The following is a 21,480-nucleotide window of genomic DNA, read 5'->3' as shown; positions in this document are numbered from 1 at the left end:
ATCAAAACCCATATTTGTTTACAGATTTGTTTAATAAGGAAAAACTATAAGCAAACAAATGAATTTGCCTGTGGTTATAACTGTGTATTAAGATCATCACTTACAAGGCCGAGCCTCCTCTGGCCCTCTACAGTAGCTATCCATCACGCATTATTATAGAAAATAGAATCTGCATAAAGCAGCAACAATGCCTTGAAGAAGTTTATTTATTTATTTCTTCTACCTTTTTAGGCGCTAAGCAGCAGCTCTTCAGTCGCTGTTAGCTAATTAGAAAGCATTTGATCTCCGTGCCCTCGAGGTGTGCAATTACAGCCTCGGCTGAAAATTAGGAAAATATTTCACAATTAAGAAAAAATAGTGGATTAAGGATGCTCTGACAAAAGCTAATGGCAACATCTCACCTGCTTATGTGTGTGAGTTTTTGTAAGGAACTAGACATGAGGCCGATTTATCAAAGCCAATGCCCAGCAAACACAGCTGACCTCGCTGGAAGGAGATAGCAAGGAAAAAAAAAAAAGGAAGCCTTTCTTAAAGTTTAAACAGCCGTAGCACAGCTGCAGCTTTCTAACCTTAAAGAAAGTTCCAGTCGAGGTGTAATTCAGTAAAGTTGCTGCACTGTGATGTACCTGTAGCGGCGCGGCTGCTGCAGCGCTATCTATGCTCAGATCACACAGGCGCCGCCACCTCTCTCTGCTATATCTCTCAGCACATCAGACAAAGGAGACAATTGTCATTACCATTTTATGAAAATGTGTCCTATCAGCAACATTTTCCCCTCACGTATGTAACCTCCTTTCTTTCCTCTTCTTTCTTCCCCTCAAATTCTAATCATCATTCCCCTCCATCATTCGCTGGGTCTAATTCCCTCTCTTCCTTCGTTTGCAAAGGACCTCTGCTTTTATCCTTGAGAAAGGCTTTAATTCAAAGTGCGACTCTGAATAAAGAAAGGAAGACAGAAAGAGCGCGCGGGAAGACGAGAGAGAGTGATATGGAAAGACAGAGCAGCAGCGGAGACGTTCGGGTGTCAATCAATCCGGCACAAGGGGCTACAAGGGCCTGAGACTGGGGTGCGTTTGATCTGTGTCTTTCAAAGGGGAAACAGCGGGAAGGGCCATCACAGACTATTTGCCTCTCACTGCTGGCCCTGGTGCCACTCTGACAGAGAGCAATCACAAGCAGGTTAATTCAACATCTACCTTCTTAATCTTTTTTTCCCCCGTCTCTTTCTTTTGGTCTCGTTCTGTCTGCTTAGATGAAGAGCTGCTCTTCTGGCTTCCACCTCCACCTCCCTTTTCCCTCTTTTTTTGAAAGAGGAATGGTTCACACGTGCTCTTTCAATGTCTTCTCAAATAACCTTTTGTTTGAACGCTTTGCTTTTAAAGGAGTTAAGTGAATTTATTTATTTCCATGTAGGCAAAGTGGGCTTGGTCGCTAGTTTGAGGACTTTCTCTATAGGAAGAGAACTTTTTCTGAGTTTTCTGGTGCAGTTTTAAATCATTTCTTTCATTGTATTTCTGTGAGCCGATTATGCAATAGAAAGTCATGATGACATCTTGAAAATATGATGCGAGATTTGAGAGAAAGAGGAGGACGTGCTTCCTTCAGATGGCTGAAAGATGACGCGTTCTGCAGACAAGATCTGACCTTCGTATGAAACACTGAAATCTGAAACCCTTGGTTTTTGTTACCGGCACTGGCCAGAGCAGATGCAGAGAAACATCCTTAGTTTTGCTCACTGACATGGCTTAACGGGTCAAACTTGGGGAAAGGCAAAAACACAAAAGAACTGTTGTCATTTTACCACAGGTCAGCCGAGCACGAAGTCAAGTCAAGAGGGAGGGTCAGCGGGTTAAAGTAAACCTAAAGGAGCGCTTTGCTTAAAGGTGAGAGGGTACACAGAATATGGAGGGAGGTGTTTTTAAAAAGTACTTGAAGTAAAAGGGTTGAACAGAGAGGTTAGGAGAAGCGGCCCTAAATCTGAGAAAAGTTAATTATACCAAGAATAAGTCCAATTCAGAAATTTAAAACAACACAATTGTCAGAGTCAGCCCAAGGACACAACCCTCATCCATTCGGTTTCACCCGGAAATGTACACCAGCATGACCAGAGAGAAGCCACTTTCCAGTAATGTCCTTCCCTGGCCTGTTTTCCATGGTGCTCCCCTCCTGCTCCACTGCCTTTATGTAGGGTCAGAGGGATAACAGGATAAAGGCTGTCCTCTCTGCTCCTCTGAAGGACAGGCACTCTACCGATTGGATTTGGTAGCCCTCAAGGACAAAGAGGAACACTGGGGTACAAAAGAACCAATAGAAGAAGAACAAGATTTCATCTGTCTCTACTGTCTGAGTGATTGGCAGGGACGGCCAGACGGCCCCTTTGTGGCTGGTCGTCCTCCATCAGCACTCAAACCAAGACCCAATCCAGACAAAACTGAACTCAAAGAATGTGGACAATCGGACCTTGGTGGAATGGTTGGTGCTGGACAGATTGTATAGAGATAGTCAGGAGATTTTAATTTATCACTTATGACTATGACTGAATTCTTCTAAAAAGACAAGGCCATTTAAAAGGATGGATAGCAAGAGGTGATGAGCTTACTTATGATTTGGTCTGTGGATAAGCGTTTAGTTTCCATGATGGTCGGAGCCCAACTCATAAACCTCCAGTTTATACTGAAAACGCTCCAATAAATGAGTTGTCAGAGCTGGAGTTGAGGTAACCTAGGTAACATCATCTGTTTTTCTGAGGCTGAATGGTGTCTTTGATTTCTACGTGAAAGATGAGCAGATATGAAAATGTGAAGCCACCTCCTTAACCTTCAGCTGATCTGGTAGACAGTGGGCAGTAAACATCAGAAAAGACACTGATGGAAAGGACTATCAGGCTTAAAAGACCCTTGGACACTAATTTATTCAGTATTTTCCATGGCACATATGTTTAAATGTAGGTATAGTCTTACTTCTGGTGAGAACTTCTCATTAGCAACAAGCATTTCACTGAATGACATCAATGATGAAGGGGACAATTATACAGTGGAGTAGGGAGCTCACATGGATGACAGGCCAGCTGCTGCAGTGAATAAGTGAATTCTGTTTGATCAGACTGCAGAACCGTTGCTAATGTAGAAACAGGGAGTAGCTGTGAAACATTACCTGCATGTAGGTAGGCAAGGTCTGGATTCTCAATGTCGTGGTGGTTTTCCTTCAGGTGGTTGCGGAACTCCATGGGAGCGTTGGTGGCATAGTTACATTTGGGACAGTTGTACATCTTCACGCCCTCATGTTTGCCTGTATGAAGGATGTGCTTCCGGATGTTCTCAGCACAGTTGGATCTAAGGGAGTCAAATCAAGAGAAAAAAGGTCTTTGGAATCGAATGAGAAAGAGATTAAAAGATGTCACAAGGGAGAAAACAGAAGATAAGCATTCGGCGTCATTCCCGAGAAAGATTTATTGTGCTAACATTTTACTTTATGACTGACTATGAGCATGCACACACTCACACACACACACACACACACACACACACACACACACACACACACACACAAGAAAAAAGACTCAAGCTGGGCCGTGGAGCCGAGGGAGAAAGTATGTTTACACCCAACATCAAACATAACTAAAGACCAGTTTCGCAGACAAAAAAACAACACTTGTTATAAGAAGGATTTACATCTTGAAAATTCTGAGGATGTGTTGCCAAGCTCTGTTTTTGTCATGTGATATTTCCAAACAATTTTTTTTCAGTGGAGTGAGCTGGGAGCTGTGTGTGATGACCGCTGGCAGACTGTGCATCAATAGACCTGCTGAATGCATTAAAGAGATACGTCTGAGTACATCCGTTATGGAGTATGTATCTTCTGCAGCTGTATGAAAGGTAACGGATTAGTGGCGCTGTGTGAGTGTGTGTGTGTGTGTGTGCATGTGCGTGCAGGTGTGCATTTGTGAATGGGCTGGTCAGAAAGTGCAGGCCAAGCAGTGAGCTACTGCAGGGTATAGGATGTAACAATGTCAGCTTGGAGAGTCACACACAACCCTCTGCTGATTAATGATACTGCCTGACCTGCTCCCAGGCTCTATCTAAACCTGCCCCCAGACTCTCACACACACACACACACACACACACACACACACACACACACATACACACTGCATGGTCAAGACAAACATGCATATACATACTAAATACAGACGTTCCGAAATGTCAGTTTGCCACAAAACATAAATCATAAATCTCAAATACACATACATGAATCCTTGGACATACACACAAACACACATCTACACACACAGACAGACATGTGCTCACACATAATACATCATGCAAGCAAGCATGTGCAGTGTAGAACATGGCTTCACACACCATCATGTGTTGATGAATGGGGCACTTGCGCTCAGTTTGGACCTGACATTCTCGGACAGTATAATACGCAATTACTCTCCCTTATCACCTTGGCCGGGACAATAAAGCCTCACAGTGCCATAGCTCACATCGGCCAAGGAGAGAATTTGTTTTCACTTTTGCAGAGACACCCCTCTCCATCACGGGGGCTGTAGTCCGACCTGGCTCCACTGCAGCCTAAAAAAAAAAACCACAGCGGGACCCTCGCTGGGTGGTGCACACGTTGTACTATAATAAATCCAGTATTAGAATCTCAACAACAGAAAGAAAAAGCGACACTATTGCCCTATCGTCCTGAATGGAAATGAAATTATATTTAGTGCAGATGAACAACATGTTTCTATCCTCTGAAAACTAAAGAAAATGAGGCCTTGAGGCAGTTTAGAGGTGCACATCTTCCAAATGATTACTGTAACAATTGTTCAATCAATATTTTCAATTTGGATAGACGCCATTTTTATTTTCTTATAGAAATGATGCAATTCTATAGCTCAGTGTTTTGCTGCATCTTCTTTTATAATCTGATGTGATTTCATTTGGGTGTGTCTTGTCTTAAATCTGTCCCATGGAAGTTAAATCAAAAACCGTTTACACAGGAAAAGGTAAACCAGTTCTTGCTGTTGTTATAGCTGGACACTGACAAACTGTAGTGGTTATCTTTAATGGAGAATTATAACATAAAGAACCAAACAAAAAAGAACTGTGAACATGATTTAAACTTGAGCAGAGTGAAGATAAAAGTTATAGGGAAGGATGAATCTCTGCAAATTGGGAGGGAGGAGTAGAAAACCTGCCTGAATGGGATGTTTTACTTATATAAACGCTGGGTCTGGATCTCGGTTTGTGCTCGGGGGTTTTCTGGTTTTCTACAGGGGTTGCAGCTGGTTGCCCTATTTTTTTCTGTATATATTTTTTTTAATCTTTGTCAACTTTTTACTCTCCGTTTCTGTCTTGTTTACTCTCCTTTCTATTGTCCTTTCTGTCGGGTATAGCAATAATGTATAGATTCAGCAAAAAAAAAAAAAAAACATATCAAAACTAAAAAATATTAAGGCATCAAGAGGAGGCTTACATCCATACATTTCCTCTTGGTAAAGCAAAGTTTTTCTGCACAACATGGAAGACAGATATTGAGCTAGCAGTGATGCTGGACAAGGCAAATTGAAACAAAAACATGAAAGAAAAAAGACATATGAAACCAGCAGTATCATATTCATGACGTTGTACATAACAGTCACAAATCCCAGTAGCCTTACAGGTTTTGTGGTGTTTTTCTTTCTTAAATTAAATCCAAAAGTTGTGTATGCAGTAAAAAGTTCAATGACAAAATATAAAATGAAAAATCTAGGCATACATCTTTGTGCTTTAGGGTTAGGGACTCATTTTAATGGCAAATTGATGTTTAAAATACAGGGTTTGGAAACTAAACTTCATCACCTTTTTTTTATTCTCTCTATTGCTCACGGCATTTTGGTGGTTTAGGAAAAGATGTGCAGGAAGACAAAGAGAGAAAATGAGCAAGAACTAAGCAAAAAGTCAACATCGTACTGGATTTGATTGGCTGAATAGAGCTCAGAGAAGAGATAGGATGCAAGATGGCTGTTTGGTTAGCTTTCTTTAGGGGGTGCCAAAATCTGCCAAAGTTCAGCAACATGGCTGCAAACTCAGGTCATTTCTTTCAACCACTGAATTGTAAAAGGCCACACATGCTTTTGTCCTGCTTTTGTCACATGTTTTATGCTTTTGTAGTGAGTTATAATTCAAGGCTCCCTCTTATCTTTAATTGATTCAAAATGGTGCAGAAAGACTCTTTGCAGTAGCCTACCATCACCTGTATGGTTTCATATCAATTTGAAAATCTTACTGCTCACCTTCAGTCTTTAACAACCTTGCTAAATACATTGCTGGATTATTAACCTGATCTCTAGATCACCTAGAAACTTCCCCTAGATCACACCTTATGTCATAGATATCTATACCTTCACCTGAGGGAACTCTTTGCATCCACAACTTAGAAACACATCCATTGATGCCAAAGTTGGGGCCATACCAATACTAGCATCTGAAACACTTGCTGATCCTGCCAAAACTATGGGGTTCAGGACTAGTGACTACTTGTGTAACACCATCAGGCACACCACACACAGAGTTAGGAAGTTAACCAGTCTTACTGGGTGACTGTTTTGAATTAGGCAAAGAAGAGGCTGCACGCGAGTCACTGTTATGCTATCATTTAGCATTAGCATTGTGTTGACGATCTTGCATCAATTTCTCAAGAGGAAATCCCACTAGCAAAACAGTGACATGCTTCATATGCAGGGTGAAAGTGTCCAGAGGAAGCACAAATGTTGCCAGATTTACCTCCTGCAACCTTGCATCTGGGTTGCCATGACGTGAGAGAGTACGAGTTTGATGCCTTAAAGGAAAAACTAAGACCAACAATTGAAATAAATATACTTTAATGGACCTCTTAAAAAAATAACATTGGTATTGAATCAGTATTCGGTTTCGTTGTATACCTAAATCTCAGGTACTGGAATTGTTATCAGATCGAAAAGAAATGGTGTCAAAACATCCCTACTTGATACTTTTAAGTCCTCCTTAAAACTTTTTCAGCTTTGTCCGGGTCCATCAAGGCCAACATTCAGAATGTCAAGAGTTTACTTCAAGAGTTACTGTAAATTCATAGCGTACCAAATGTGCATAAAGAACATTAATACTCATTAAAATGTTTTCGTCCCACGAACAAAGCCATATTCATCAGCCAATACTAACAAAACAATAGCAGGTTCACAGATAAATCACAGCCATCTGTTGACTGTACTTCAGCCTCATGAAAAACTGAATTTTAAACTGTCACTTGCTCATAAATGAACGCAAAAGATGCTGCTGAGAAAAAAATACATTTACTGCCTAAAGTTAACTGATCTCTGGAGCATAAATAGATAAAATTTGAAGCAGAGCTAAAAGGCTCTAAAGAAAGCGAGGGTGGATTCCTAGGGGGGGGGCATGCTATCTCTCAGATATGGTAATGGCATAATTGTCATATTAAAACAACACAATGTGCGTTTAGGAGTCAGCAGGTGTCATAGTTAGTGAAAGCCCACACCAGCCCTCCTACTATACACTGTATTAATTAGTCCAACACTGTTTCAACTTCCTCCCCCACCTATGCACTCACCATGGGAATCAGCCATACTGATGCTCGGCAGATACATCACCTCTTCTCTGTCATTTTCTGTCTCTCCCCTTTATTTCAGCCATTTCCATATTCCTCCTCCCAAAGACTGTATGGTAATGGGAGAGGTGTAATTGAGAGGTGCTTCGTTAGTGAAGATTTAAATGTGTTTCTTTGTGCACATAAAGAGTCGGGAGGAGGTGTATTTGGATCATTTGTGCTATCCGGGTTTTATTCACCCAAAGAGGCCCAGATAGCATCGTTAATGCCTCCACCCCCCCATCTCTGCTTTCACTTTACAAGGTTGAAGACACTCCAGGCTTTGACAGCAGGCGTGTCATCCTCAAAGCCACCATCCTCTTAAACTAAAACGCTATTTTAGTAGGTAGACTGAAACAAGAATGCTAAAGCATTCAATAAACAATAGTAACCCCAGAAGTCCTGCAATGTGGCAGGACTCTCAGGAGACTCATCATTTAGACCATTTAAGATGCCACCATTACTTAATGACATAAAAAAAAAAAAAAGATGATTGTGAACAATAAGAATAACTTTAAACACCAAAGTAAAGAAGTTATGCGGCTTGCATAAATAACTACAGAAAAGTCAGACAGTTATCATTAATTGACAACCCAGGACTCCCAGTGCAATATCATTAGAATATTTTTACCACCATTTCCCAACTATAATTATTCCCCTCTATTATCCATCTCTGTCTGAATAGTAGATGAGTGGCATTTGATAGATCATTTACTCCCTGCTCATTTACATGCATTTCAGAAGCCGCCTTGATGGAAATAGCATTGTATCAAGTGAGAACCACAGACGACATCCATTACATTTAACACGGACATTGTAATGGTGCAAATCAGTCATGTGGCAATGGAAGGGATTAATTTTCCATGAGTGAGAACTGTCAGTCACGCTGCAGCTTTGCTTGTCTCACACCTAAATATTTCTCCACAAATGCATCATATTTATTTCATGAGGCCAGCATATACTAAAAGGTCAAACATGCTAACTCATCCGGCAGCTTTTTTTAAATGTGGCTGGGCCACCAGAGACGTTTTAAACTGGAATTCAGAGAGTAAAAGTAGGGCAAAGGCAGGTCTCGCAGATGTCTGAGGCCCCCACGTTCAGGTCCTCATCTTCACATTTGCAAGCCAGCAGGGCATTTCCACAATTTCTCTCCTCCTCCACCTAAAACCTCTCTACTTCTCCCCTCCCCTCCGGAGCCCCCTTATAACCCTTGGGGCCACCAAAATGTTAATAGGGCTTCTAATTTACTCTTTCATTTGCTGCTATCTGTAACGATCATTATCTAGTAGCTCGGGAACAATGGGACCTGAAGCATTTGGCTTGATGAAAGTAGAGCCTGTTCACATATGTAAGCAGAATGTCACCTTCAGCAAAACACTATAACTTTTTGGAAGATGGATATTTACAAATCATGAGCTTTTTATACATTTCTTCTGTTTTTTTTTTAAAAAAAAAAAAAAAAAGAAACACAACCAAAGTTGATTTGATCCTTCAGTGTGAAGTCGGTAACCATAGTAAGAAAGAGATGCTGATCAACACACTTAAATGGGTGAATGCAAAGCTTTGAACATACTTCTGCAGCACCTCAGGGTTACAACACATCTATATTTTATAGTGTTTTAATGCCCTTTGGGGACAATCTCAGAAAAATGCAGAACAATCTGAGCTGCAGGCTTCTCTTTGTTGTGGTCATGCTTCAGCTTTGCTCTGCTTTGGAAAAGGCAGGTCAAAGTGGACAAAGATCTGTTTTGTGATTGAGTGAAACTGTGTTAAAACGAGGGAGAGAGTTTAGTACTGCTCGCTAGATCAATGAAACGTTTCCCAGGTAGCAGGATGGGACATCGTGAGGTGAGACCAGAAAGAGTTTAAAGTAGTCATGCTTCTAAAATATGAAAATTTACTTCAATATTTTCAACTGCATGACAGTCAGCTGTCTTGACAACAAGTAAAACTGTTTTGTCACATTTAGTCAGAAATGTTACTGTCACTTTTAAATGATTCAACTGAAACATTATGGTAAATAAAACTGTGTTTCTGTAAAGAAAAAGTGACCTATATTTAATTTTGGAACCAAGCCTAAAGCACCCTCAGTAAAAAATGACCAATGGTAAATTCCATCAATGTTAATCGGCGGTGGGGCAGATGAATAAAAATCTCTACGTAATATTGATGTGCAAAGTAAATTCCTTCCTGCTGCACTCAAAAATTAGACGCTGGTGGGTGGTAGAACATTTTTTGACCAGCGTACTTACAACTATACTTCTTCTCAACATCATCACTCCTTAAACTATTTCAGTCTACGCTGGCATAGTAACGTTTCCCAACACACAAAAGGCATCTGATACAATCATATGTCCCCTAGTTTATATGAATCTGTAAACTAGAAATGAAAAATTCAACCTCATGATTCCCAAAACTAATTAATCAAGACATTATTCAGGAAATCTCACTATAAAAGAGCCTGAACCATGACTGTGAGTGGAGCATTTCATGGTAAGATTTCCTGTGACTGTCATGACATTTCAGAATGGCTCAAAGTGGAGGATCAGCCAACCAGCTCTCTAAAACAATCAAGTGACACATAAAATTCCAAAGGTGATATAATCCTTTAATAACTGCAAACGAATAGACCCAACTGCAATTACTTTTTCTCAGCATCTCATTGTCTCTCCCTGCGTACTGCGTAGACAAGACAGATGAAATGAGTCAAGTGCTTGACTGCAGCGAAGCAGGTGTAGCAAGTTGCCGAAATGATTTTGTCACAGAGGGGAAAAAACGAATGAGTACATCTAAAACCAATGATGGGTTTGAGATCATTCCCTTTCACACTCCTCTGCCACAATCTCACAAGGAATCACGGGGTGAGTGAAAAAAGGGAACGATAGAGGGGGAGAGAAACAGACAGCTAGAGAGAGATTGAGATGTGCAACGCCAGCCAAAACTTTTTCAATTTCACCGACAATTTCCTGTGTAATTACTGATGTGGTATGATGGTGTTTTAATGACAGGGACCTGCTAGTGACAGTGCCATTGTGTATGAGGATGTGAGGGAGATTGTGTGTATGTGTGTGTGTGTGTGTGTGTGTGTGTGTGTGTGTTGTGGAGATCTGGCTGGGCCTGTTGATGATGGCAGAGTGATGAGATGGAGCCATGCTGTGGAGATTAAACCTGTCTGCCCTCCACTACTCCCACCCTCTGTACGCACACACACAGACACACACATGTACAAATAAGCTAGCATTTACATGTCCCCCAACATACACCTCACCCAAACTACCCAATGATGCCACCTGCTTTCCCACCATCACACATACACAATACACATGCACGTATTAGACATCCCTTCACATCTCTGCCTACCCCCCCCCCCCCCCCCCGCCCATCATCGACCCCCTGATCATCAGTGCCATGGTGGCAGCCATCAGCGCCACCAGCCGTGTGCAGGTCAATGAGCCGGTACCTGTAGTCGCACCAGGGGCAGCGGTACGGTTTCTCTCCGGTGTGAACGCGTTTGTGCCGTGAGAGGTGGGACTGCGTGGTCGAGGCAAAGTTGCAGAGCTTACATTTGAAGGGTCTTTCTCCTGTGAGGTGAAAAAATACAGACAGCAGTGATGAGACACAAGCCGACATCCTCATGTGAGAAGATAAACTTGACTGACATGATGTGGATTGGCAACGTCCGATTGTTTTTTTATCCAGGAAAATTTACACGTCACCGTTAACAATCTGCATGTGGAAGGCTGCGGGTCTGTGGAGGGTGAGGATGATGAACTGAATAGGTTTGTGTCTTTAAACTCAGAGCTCAGTTAAAGTTCAGCTGGTTTATTTTGACAGATAGGAGTTGAAATAACAAAAGAAAGAAGAAAAAGAAAAACAGCAAAAGCATTCTTTCCTTGTGCCGTACTTTTCTGCTCTACCTCTATCTGCCCTCTCAAGCCTCTTAAATCACCTTCCAAACACTTTCCAAAAAGGCCCAGTCTGCTCTGTTTGGTCAGCTGATTAGTAAAAATGATGGAGTGCAAACTCACAGCTCATTCTCTGTTTAGAGGTGTGCCAAACTAACCGCTTGGCAGAAATTTAGCAAGAGTTTCATGGTTCTGTCATGAAATAAAGGAAGAAAAACCTGTTTCAGGCAGCTCAGGATGGCTGTTGTCTGTGGGGAGAATAACAGGCTTTTGTATGGAGTTTTGGCTTTGTAGCTTTGCTGACGTGCACAAAACATTTCATGGCACTTAGGAAAAGGGGAAAATCCAAAAAAGCATCATGCTTTTTTGGATTTGAACTGAACTGAACTACTGAAAGTTTAGCAGAGAATAAATCCTTACCGATTACAGCTTTTGATAGGCCTGATGTCAGAAGTAAGAGGACCTTTGACCCAAGTGGCATCTTATGTGTCTCTCTTGGCTGATCATTAGCATGCTGAAGTTTTATCTTATAAGCTGAGGACAGAAATCCACTGAATGGAGTTGAAAAGTCAGCTGATCTTTGCCTTACTGTGCTCAAAACTTTCCTTTCTACTTTTGGAGTGCAGCTATATTTAGAATCATAATATATTCAACCAAAGCAGAGTGAGGCGCGCTCACTGCATGTTTCTCCAGCAATCTAAACTATACATACATACATACATACACACATGTAGATATATATATATATTATATATACATATATATATATATATATATATTATATATATATATATATGTATATATATATATATATATATATATATATATATATATATTATATATACATATATATATATATATATATATATATATACATATATATATATATATATATATATATATATATATATATATATATATATATATATATATATATGTGTGTGTGTGTGTGTGTGTGTGTGTGTGTATGCATATACATTTTTACAACAAGGGGATAAAAGGTTTCACACTTAATGTTAATATCATTCAAGTGATCTTATCAACAGAAAAAATAATGTATAAACTTTGAGTTGAATTTGAGTTTTTAACTTTGCTAATTTCGACATGCAGTAACTGCAAAATCATGCATGTGTCGTTTCCATTCGTCGTTTTTGAAAGGAAAAGTTCTCAGTCTTCTGTAAAAAGTGCAAAACTAAGTCAATCAGCTTTGTTTCAATGAGTTTAGAACGCGTATGTGGATGTCAGCAGCCTGTTCCAACAAGTGGGTTCGGAGCCACTGGTTTAAACTGGAGTTAGCGTCATCCCACTGAGTGGGACAGTTTTGGTCACCAGCCAAGTTAATCCAGTGAGTTACTTGGTCAGATTTATGAGTATTAATAGGCGTCTTCTCAGTTTCCATCACCAGCTGCTGCTAGCTTATCAAGGGCCAGATTATGAGATCAGAAGCTGGCTTTGGTAGACCTCTTACACTTATTGCCTTATTACACACACACATCATTGGATAGACCAGTGGCAAAGCGAAGGTTAGTTTCTTCACCATGTCCAGTGGTGTCTTTCTTATCTCTTTGTATTATTACCATGGGCATTTAATGGACATTTTTCCTATCTGGTGTTTATTTAATTATGGCTTTAGGCAAATTTCACACAGAGAAGAGAGAAATTTGAATCTGAAAATGTAATAAAACTGCTCAAACTTACACCACAATGTTGGTGTTAGCACTGGCCCCAGTCAAACTCTACACTGTTATACAGGACAGTCCCTTCATGAGCGTCTGCATAACAACAGATGCGACATGAGGCTTAATCCGTTCAACTGACACATGTCAACGCAGGATAGGAGGACAGAAATTGGAGGTTTCAGGGAGTAATGGCAGAAAATCTGAGGAGCAAACTGAATGCATTATGAAAACCTAAATGAATATTTATAAGAGGATTCTTGATCGTTGGACGGCTGCCAGACAACGGTTAAGAACAGTATTTGTTTCACTATCTCAATTTTAAAAAAAAAACCACTTGTTATTGACAGGCCTATCTGAAAAATGCAATTTCCCTAAGCGACAGAATGACATGGAGAAATGATAACTGAAATTAAAAATCTCAGATTCAGTCAGCCATATTCGTACACATGCCTATCACTGACAGCAGCATGTCACACTGATGTGCCTGCTTGTGTGTGTGTGTGTGTGTGTGTGTGTGTGAGACACAGCAAACAGTCGGCTAAACAGTGGGGTTGCACTGATCTAAAAGTGTCAATCACCCCTTCAAGATACTGAAACACTGCAAATACAAGAGTTAGTTTGTTTTTCAATAAGTTACTGACATGATGAATTTGAGACAAGGGTGAGGCGGCTCACCTGTGTGCTGGCGTCTGTGTTTGGTGAGGGCGTGTCTTGTGCCACCAGCAAACCCACACAGGTCACACAGATAAGACTTTTCTCCTGTAGAGACAGAAGAACAATGAAGGAAAACATTTAAGATTTACGGTAGTTTTACTGTAGTGGACAAGCAGGCATGAAAAAGTCGATTAAATGCAACAAAGTTGTTATAAGATGTTTCAAATTAAATAAATTATTTATGTACATTATTTTACTATATTTATGTGCAAAACAAGTTGTGATAATAACAACAAAAACAACTATAATAATAATAATAATAATAACAATAATAATAATAATAATAATAATAATAATAATATACAATGATTTAGAAATTGTAGCAATAAAATAAAATAAAATTATGTTAAATCGAATCAAATTTAATTTAATTTAATTTAATTTAATTTAATTTAATTTAATTTAATTAGATTAAATTTTCAATACTATCCCAATTTCAATTTGAGTCCTAAAGTAGCAGATAGTCATGATGGAACAATGATTACAACAATAATAATAAAAACTTTATCTAAACAAGAATCACTGCACATTAAAGCTTCTGTATCAAACTTATACCAAACTCATATTGAACTGGATTCACCTTTTTCACTTTTAAGCCTTAAGTTTCACTGACAATCAAAAAATAAAAGTGAAGTTAAAATACAATCCCAATTATCAGTGGATTGTTATTGAGTTAAATTTATAACATATTCGAATCTTGAATCCACTGAGTGAGAAAAATCTGAGTGTTGCTCTTTTCACGCAAAACAACAGCTGATAGCTGAACAAGACAAAGAGGCAGGGAATGGTGAGATAAAGGAAAATGTGTAAAGTGGCGGCGAGGCAGAAAGCGAGAAAAGAAAAGACAGACTGAACAGATGAGCAGAGGGTCTAGTTGGCTAACAGATGAGCCAAGCAGAAGTCACAGATCACTAGTGTATATCCATCAGAGCTCTCATAGCTAACTAATTCCTCCAATCAGATGGATCCGTGTAAATATGTCAAATGGGGGACGGGAAATTGCCAGTGTGGTTTATTGACTGTGATAAAATCTGAAAAGCACCGCTGAACATAATTACATACTTGTCAGAGCCATAAAAATTAGCTTTATTATCAATGGGATAGTTTTGTACAACTTCATTTGGGGGCGATGCCTTCCAGATGGGGAGCGTGGAGAGCTTTTTTACACTCCTCCTCTCCTCTCTGCATCTGGCTCCATCATTAACAGCATGATGGTCTCTTTCTGCCTCTCTCTGTCTGCCATTGCATAGTCACAAACACACACACACACACACACACACACACACACACACATTCAGAGCAACATTTGTGATAAGACTCACTCAGGGAAACACATGCAGACATTTACAGAACGGACCCAGATGTGCATGCAAATTTGCACGCACACACACACACACACACACTAATCAAGCAGTGTTTGCGTGTCGTTTTGCTGCGCACGTATGGAGCCACTGTTGGTGCCACACCACACGTTTTCACATACATGCACACTGTGCAGAGATGTTCGTTTAGTGCAGCGCTGAAATATTCATCTAAATGCTGATGCTTAACTGCAGCTCTCGTCACACACCGCTAACACATTTGGGTGACTCTTCCAGCTGGGCCTCGGCGGTGCTCTGAGCAGCTTTCACCGAGTCCGCAGAGACAAAGCTGCCTCAAGTTTCCTTTATCGCACCCATTCAAAGCCACTCGACTGTGAGAGGAGTTTTAATGCAGAGCCACTTAGAGGAGAGAAAATAAAGCTTAAAAAGGGGCCAGTTGTGACAAATCATACAGGTTCACTCTTCAGTGCAGCTGTGGACGGCCTTCAGAAGAACAATGAGTTCATGTAAGTTAATGTCCACTCTACTTTTTTTTATTTTTTTATTTTAATTTGTAATCTTTTTCAGATTGACACTCAAAACACCTGATTAATGTTGCTGGAAAATTCCCTCACAAGTGGAAAATGATTTCAGGAAGCAGCGATGGAGACGCTCGTTCTTTTCTCATGTGCCTATGCATGACATCTGCACAGTAACTTTTACTTAATTCTGCTTGTAATTATTTTAATATATTAGGATTTTATTATGATTTTGTTATTTGTATTTTCTTTTATGCTTTTTTTTCTGTAATGCTTTTAATGTTTCATGTAAAGCACTTTGAATTGTCTTGTACATGAAAGGTGCTACACAAATAAACTTGCCTGGCCTCTATATATTCAATACAGAGAGACTGAGTCAGAGCGTGGCATCCCTTCCCTCCACGGAGATTCACATCAGTCTGAAACAAACCGGCCATTCTGATTGGTTGATTTGAGGAGACCCTTGCCTCTTACCTTGCGTCACCACATATTCCTTAAAAGGGTCCTATTATGGTATTTGGAGTTTTCTGAGCTTTCTACAGTGTTACAGTGTTGAATCCTCATCAGACATGTGAACGGCACCGTTTTTTATCACCTAAACACATGTTTGAGTTTGAGTTCCAGCACTCTCTCCGTTCGGTTTCCATGGCGACGAAAAATGCATTGTTTTAGAGAGTTTTTTCTACTTGGAAATCCTTGTGACGTCCCGGGGGATAAGGTTCGGTGATTGGTTACCTTCTACTGGTTAACAAGGGCATGTACAAATACATCAGGCGGGTGGAAAACGTCGGATAAAGTTATTTCCAACGATGGCTGGTGAGTTTACCAAAGAGAGACATCCTGCTGCATTCGTTGCTGTGGGTTGCTGTTTTCCACTTCATTTTCAGGGTCTGATTCAGGTTCCAACATGTAGGGCTGTATGCTATGTGTTGACATTGTAGTTTGTTTTTTTTATTGAGTTCATATTAGCCTAATCCTGTTTATGAGACGTTACAAAGACGGCGAAAGCAGGTGCGGTGCGCGCTCCAGATGTAGTGTAGTGGCGGGAGGCGGGGCTTAATGTGGAAGAGTCTCAATCCACTTGTTTTGCCCACAGGCTGATCTGACAGGCTACGGAGAGGGTCAGTCTGAAGTAAATAAAGTGATTTGTGACAATAACTCGATCAATCCCAGCCTTTCTGGTCTCAGAAATAAAAAATAAATTAGCCTGAAATGCACAAAATAGTTCCACTTTAAAGCATTCAAGATGGCACACGGACGTAGCGGGAGTTCGTTTCTTCTACGATTTCTACGATTAGGTTCAAAAAAGCAACACCGAGTTGTAAATAACGCCATGTAGCCTCAGGTTTTCACAGCACAAACAACATAGGTCATTTATGTCTTCTGTGCTACACGCCATGTTTAAATTCTTCTGTTGCGTTCACTGTACCAAACACTTCCGGACATTGTACTGAAGTCACGTCCGCCATTTTTCTGATTGGTTTACTCCACGCTTGTTTGTCCCACACTAGAAATCCATTGATGCGAGCGAATCCCCAGACTCTATGCTGGTACAGTGAGACGGTCTGGCTTGCCAAGCTAAAAATTTAACATCAGCAAAGGCTAAACTGAGGACTCTCATTTCTTCATGTACTGCATGGTCACCAAAGCCGGAAAATTAGTGCAGCAATTTACTAAAACATTTTCAAACATAATAAACACTTGGATAATAAATTATCCACTTGGATAATAAATTATCCAAGTGTTTGAAAAATTCTAACAAGCTGAAAAGGGAATATTTGGTATAATACTTTTATAATTCAACATGGTCTGAATCCTATTAGAAAAAGTTTTTTCTAACTTCTGAAAGTTACATTCAGGAATACTTCTCCAGGCTTCCTGAAGGACATCTCAAAGCTCTTTTTGTTTCGTTTCTGTCAAGATGATCCCACACCGCTTCAGTTATGTTGAGGTCCAGGCTCTGGGGAGGATTCATCACTCCATTAGAACTTGTTGTCACAGATTTTCAGTCCAGTTCTTGAGTCATTTGGCATATCTCAGCCTATTTCACTTCCCTAAGAAAGACTTCTTGACAGCCACCCTTCGCAGGAAACCATATCTGATGAGGCTTCGATAAACAGTAGGTGGATCAGTAGGTCTGGGTGCATTTTTCAGATCTTTGCTGGATTTTCTTTACTATTTCTGGAAGACATCAGTTTAAATTACTGTTCACCGGCGATTGACATGTTCCTTTTTCCCAGATGTTTTGGACACACTGCATACCATCCTGAGATATGCCAAAGTTTAACCAAAAGATCTTTGGGAATTAACTTGTGGGTGCAAAAATATGGTTTTATGTCTATGAAATTGTGCTTTTTATGAAAATTTCTCAAAGGCAAAAACAGAAGGTTGTTTCCATCAGACTGCTTGTAGCAAAGAGCCCAGAGGTGAAATTTCAAATGTTCTTTATCTATTATTCATAAAACACATAACATCCCTAGTTAGATGCCATTTTTTATGCCTAATCAGTTTTAAGTGACCTAAAACACAAAAACACATAAAAAAAATAGTCATTTAGGATGGGATTTAAAATCACAGAAGAAGCAACCAATGTCCAAAATAAAACTTTCCTAGAACTTCAGAAAGTCCGAAAACTATTGTTCAAGAACAAAATAAAAGATTAAAAGACATTCTGCCTCTTTTGATAAATAAGTAAATAGAGGAGGAAGGAGACTTTGATACAGCAATCTTCTAATTCCTGTAATACTTTGAAGATCCAGCTTTTAAAAAGTAACAATCAATACCACTTTTCAAAAAAAGCAACATTATAAAAGAAATCTGTACCAGAAAGCTGAAGCTTATTCCCTTTGTGAGGATTGTGTGGGTGTTTTTGACACATAAAATTGTACTGAAATTGCAACAAGTTTGGGTAAAACACAAAACAATGGCAGTCGTTTCTGCTAAAGTACAAAATCATGAAGAAGAAATATTTATTTCCCAAGTAAAAAGAAACAATAAAACAGCTTAAAAATACCACATAATGACCTACAGTCCTGCATTTAAATCTTTCATCAGTGTAAGCAGAGAAACATAGCCAGCAGATAACAAATAAACAAAATCTTTATTCCTGTGTGTCTAAACTCAACACGAGTTACCAATCATCTGGTCAGGCTGTTTATCCCCACCAGAAAAAAACAGTGCCAGTCACTCCTCCTCTCCCTCCTCTCCATCTTTCATTACGCCCAACACTACAAGACCCCACCACAGAAAAATCCATAGTCATCGATCCCCTTGCCCAGCTGCGGTCGCCACAATTATTCTTGAGGAGGAAACGTTGGCGATAAATTACACGTGTGCTTTTCATCTGCTGTTCTGCGGGGCTGAGCGCTCTGAAGACATGGGTAGGGTACTAAGCAGAATGACGTGCTGCTGTCAGCACTGGAGGATCTAGTCTCTCCTGTCCGCCACATCGCACCGCATCGACTCGAATCATTTCAGAATCACTCTTCCTTTCATCGGCACAATGAGACTCTTTGCCCTGAAAAGTGAATTCAGTTGAGACTGATCTCTCATCTCAAACATTTGTTTGTCAGTTGTTTCCTGTCAGACGTGAAGGTCAGACAAACAAAGTTGAGAATAGATAAAATGTTAGTATCAGTCAGAAGAATGGCCTGAAAACACACTTCCTGCTCACACACATCTGCATGCTGAACATTTAAACTTTTCAGCTTCTTGGATACTGCCATTTCTTCTTCTCTTTTTTTCTTCCCACGATGGTCCTTATCCTTCCACCTCTAACTGGAATTAAATATGCCTTATTGCGAGACAATAAAAGAACTTTGAAGTCAAAATATACAACCTCTCTTTGCATGTGTGTGTGAATATATATATATGAATTTGTGTGTGTGCGTGTGTGTTTTAAATAACCCCGAAGGAGTCTGCATGCAGCTATAATTGCCTCCCTCATTAGTTATGTTTTAGCAGGAGCGGATGGGAGGGCAATTAATTTTACCGCTTAATTTTTGACACGGAATCCGCTGCTGTATTGATGTGCTCGCCATTTTGGGTCTCATTTTTCAGGGAAATTAATTGACAAACTGCGAAGATTTATCAGCATATCGCCAGATTAAGCGACAAACTGAAGCAATGAGGAAATCAATTGTAGCCCTGTCGCTGTGTTCAACCCTCGTCTGCCCCCCACTGCTGTCCTTCCCCACCTCCTTCTCTGCCAGAACCCCCCACTCCACACACACACACACACACACACACACACACACACACACACACACACACACACACACACACACACACACAAAACACCTAGGAGCCTGGGAAAAGCTGGGTGGGTCAGATACAGTGCACTTATTTATTTATTTGAGTCGTTCATTCATCAGCTGTTACAAATGACCCTGGCGGTTGACGACCACAACACCCCCCCCCCTTCCCCTCCTTCCCTCCAACATGACTACTGCGTGAGAAGGGAAGGATTAACATAAAAAACACACAAATCAGAGAGGAACAATGAATCCTGTTAGAAGCAGAAGAAGGAGAGTTGAGGTGTTAACATTTCCCCTTTTTATTTTTTTTAAAAGCTCTGCAGGTCGCACCCAGCATCTCTATCCACACAGCAAGATGACATTTGATATTTTCCATTCTGTGCAACTCAGTAAAGTCTCATAATCTGGCAAAATATAGTTAAGGCTCAATGTTAAGCAAGTATTTAGCTTCCATCAAGTGTTCATACAGCAGATTTTTCCACAGTAGCACATATCAAAACGGTTTAAGATTAGATTAGGTTAAACCTGATTTTGTTCTTTCTTATAAACAGTTTTTTTTAATACTTTAGCAACACTACGACAGAGGGCAGAAATAGAAATGAGAAGTGTGTTTTATTATTTCTGACAAGCATTCATCAGTTTGTGCGCTAGAATGATGACAGATGCTAGCATGGTTCAACAGCTTTAGCTAGAAAACTAATTAAGCTAACGTTAGCGCAACAAGTTAATTGAAAACATCTTTCTGGGCAGCTTTTTAATGTTTGAAGAACTGCCAGGTGGTACACCAGATGAACCCATTTGCTATTAGAATTTCTAATTGAAAGACATTATTTTTGCTAATTCCTGTTTTTGTTCGGAGGTGATTTAGAGGTGCCAAACATGTAAGTTTGCACATCTAGCATATGTGCTTGGATCGTTTTGATTTTTTCTACATAGGGGTTTAACCATGGGCATGATTTAAAGAGCTTCTTTATGCAAATTATGTAATAAAAATACATTAAATTTAAATTTTCAGTCAAGCCATCCAATGCTTATTGAGAATTTCTACTCTGTGTCCCACAGACTCTCACTCAAGCTCAAATGAGCAAAAAAAAAGAAAAAACTGTGGTTGTATGTTGAAGAACGAGGTAACCATGGGAACAGTTAGACCACACCTGGACAAAATAAGATCATGTTTTCAGCATCAAATTACAAATTTTACTAGGATGAAAAAAAAAGAAAATTAAATATGGTTTTAATCTAAGCATATAAACCATACCTGTATGAATAAATCAGACAATAATTAGTTTTTAAGTAACCGAGCTAGTGAGTTAGTAGCAAATCTGGTGAGAACATAAAGGCTCAAACTTCTTGCAACACTGTTTTTTGGTTTAAATTCATTTGATACATGCACAAAAAATGAGAAAAATATAGTTATTTTTAGTATGTAATCGTTATTAGCTAAGCTTTTATTCACACACACACACACA

The 21,480-nt window shown here is 39.9% G+C and overlaps 1 protein-coding gene across 1 annotated transcript in view; it reads right to left on the bottom strand.

Moving 5' to 3' along the window:
* Positions 1–21,480, bottom strand: part of znf407 (zinc finger protein 407) — a gene marked incomplete at its 3' end in the record, with an annotated part of 160,474 nt that overhangs the window by 37,134 nt on the left and 101,860 nt on the right. Inside the window, exons 7-9 of the mRNA XM_079240213.1 lie at positions 13,877–13,960; positions 11,078–11,198; positions 3,154–3,332 (exon numbers count right to left, since the gene is read on the bottom strand). Coding sequence (XP_079096339.1) covers positions 3,154–3,332; positions 11,078–11,198; positions 13,877–13,960 — 384 coding nt within the window. The remainder of the gene's footprint in view (positions 1–3,153; positions 3,333–11,077; positions 11,199–13,876; positions 13,961–21,480) is intronic.

This window comes from Telmatherina bonti, assembly GCF_933228915.1.
Source record: "Telmatherina bonti genome assembly, chromosome: 5".
Classification (NCBI taxonomy): Eukaryota; Metazoa; Chordata; class Actinopteri; order Atheriniformes; family Telmatherinidae; genus Telmatherina; species Telmatherina bonti.
Note: the sequence above shows the minus strand (reverse complement) of the source record. Positions and strands in the feature narration are given on the sequence as shown.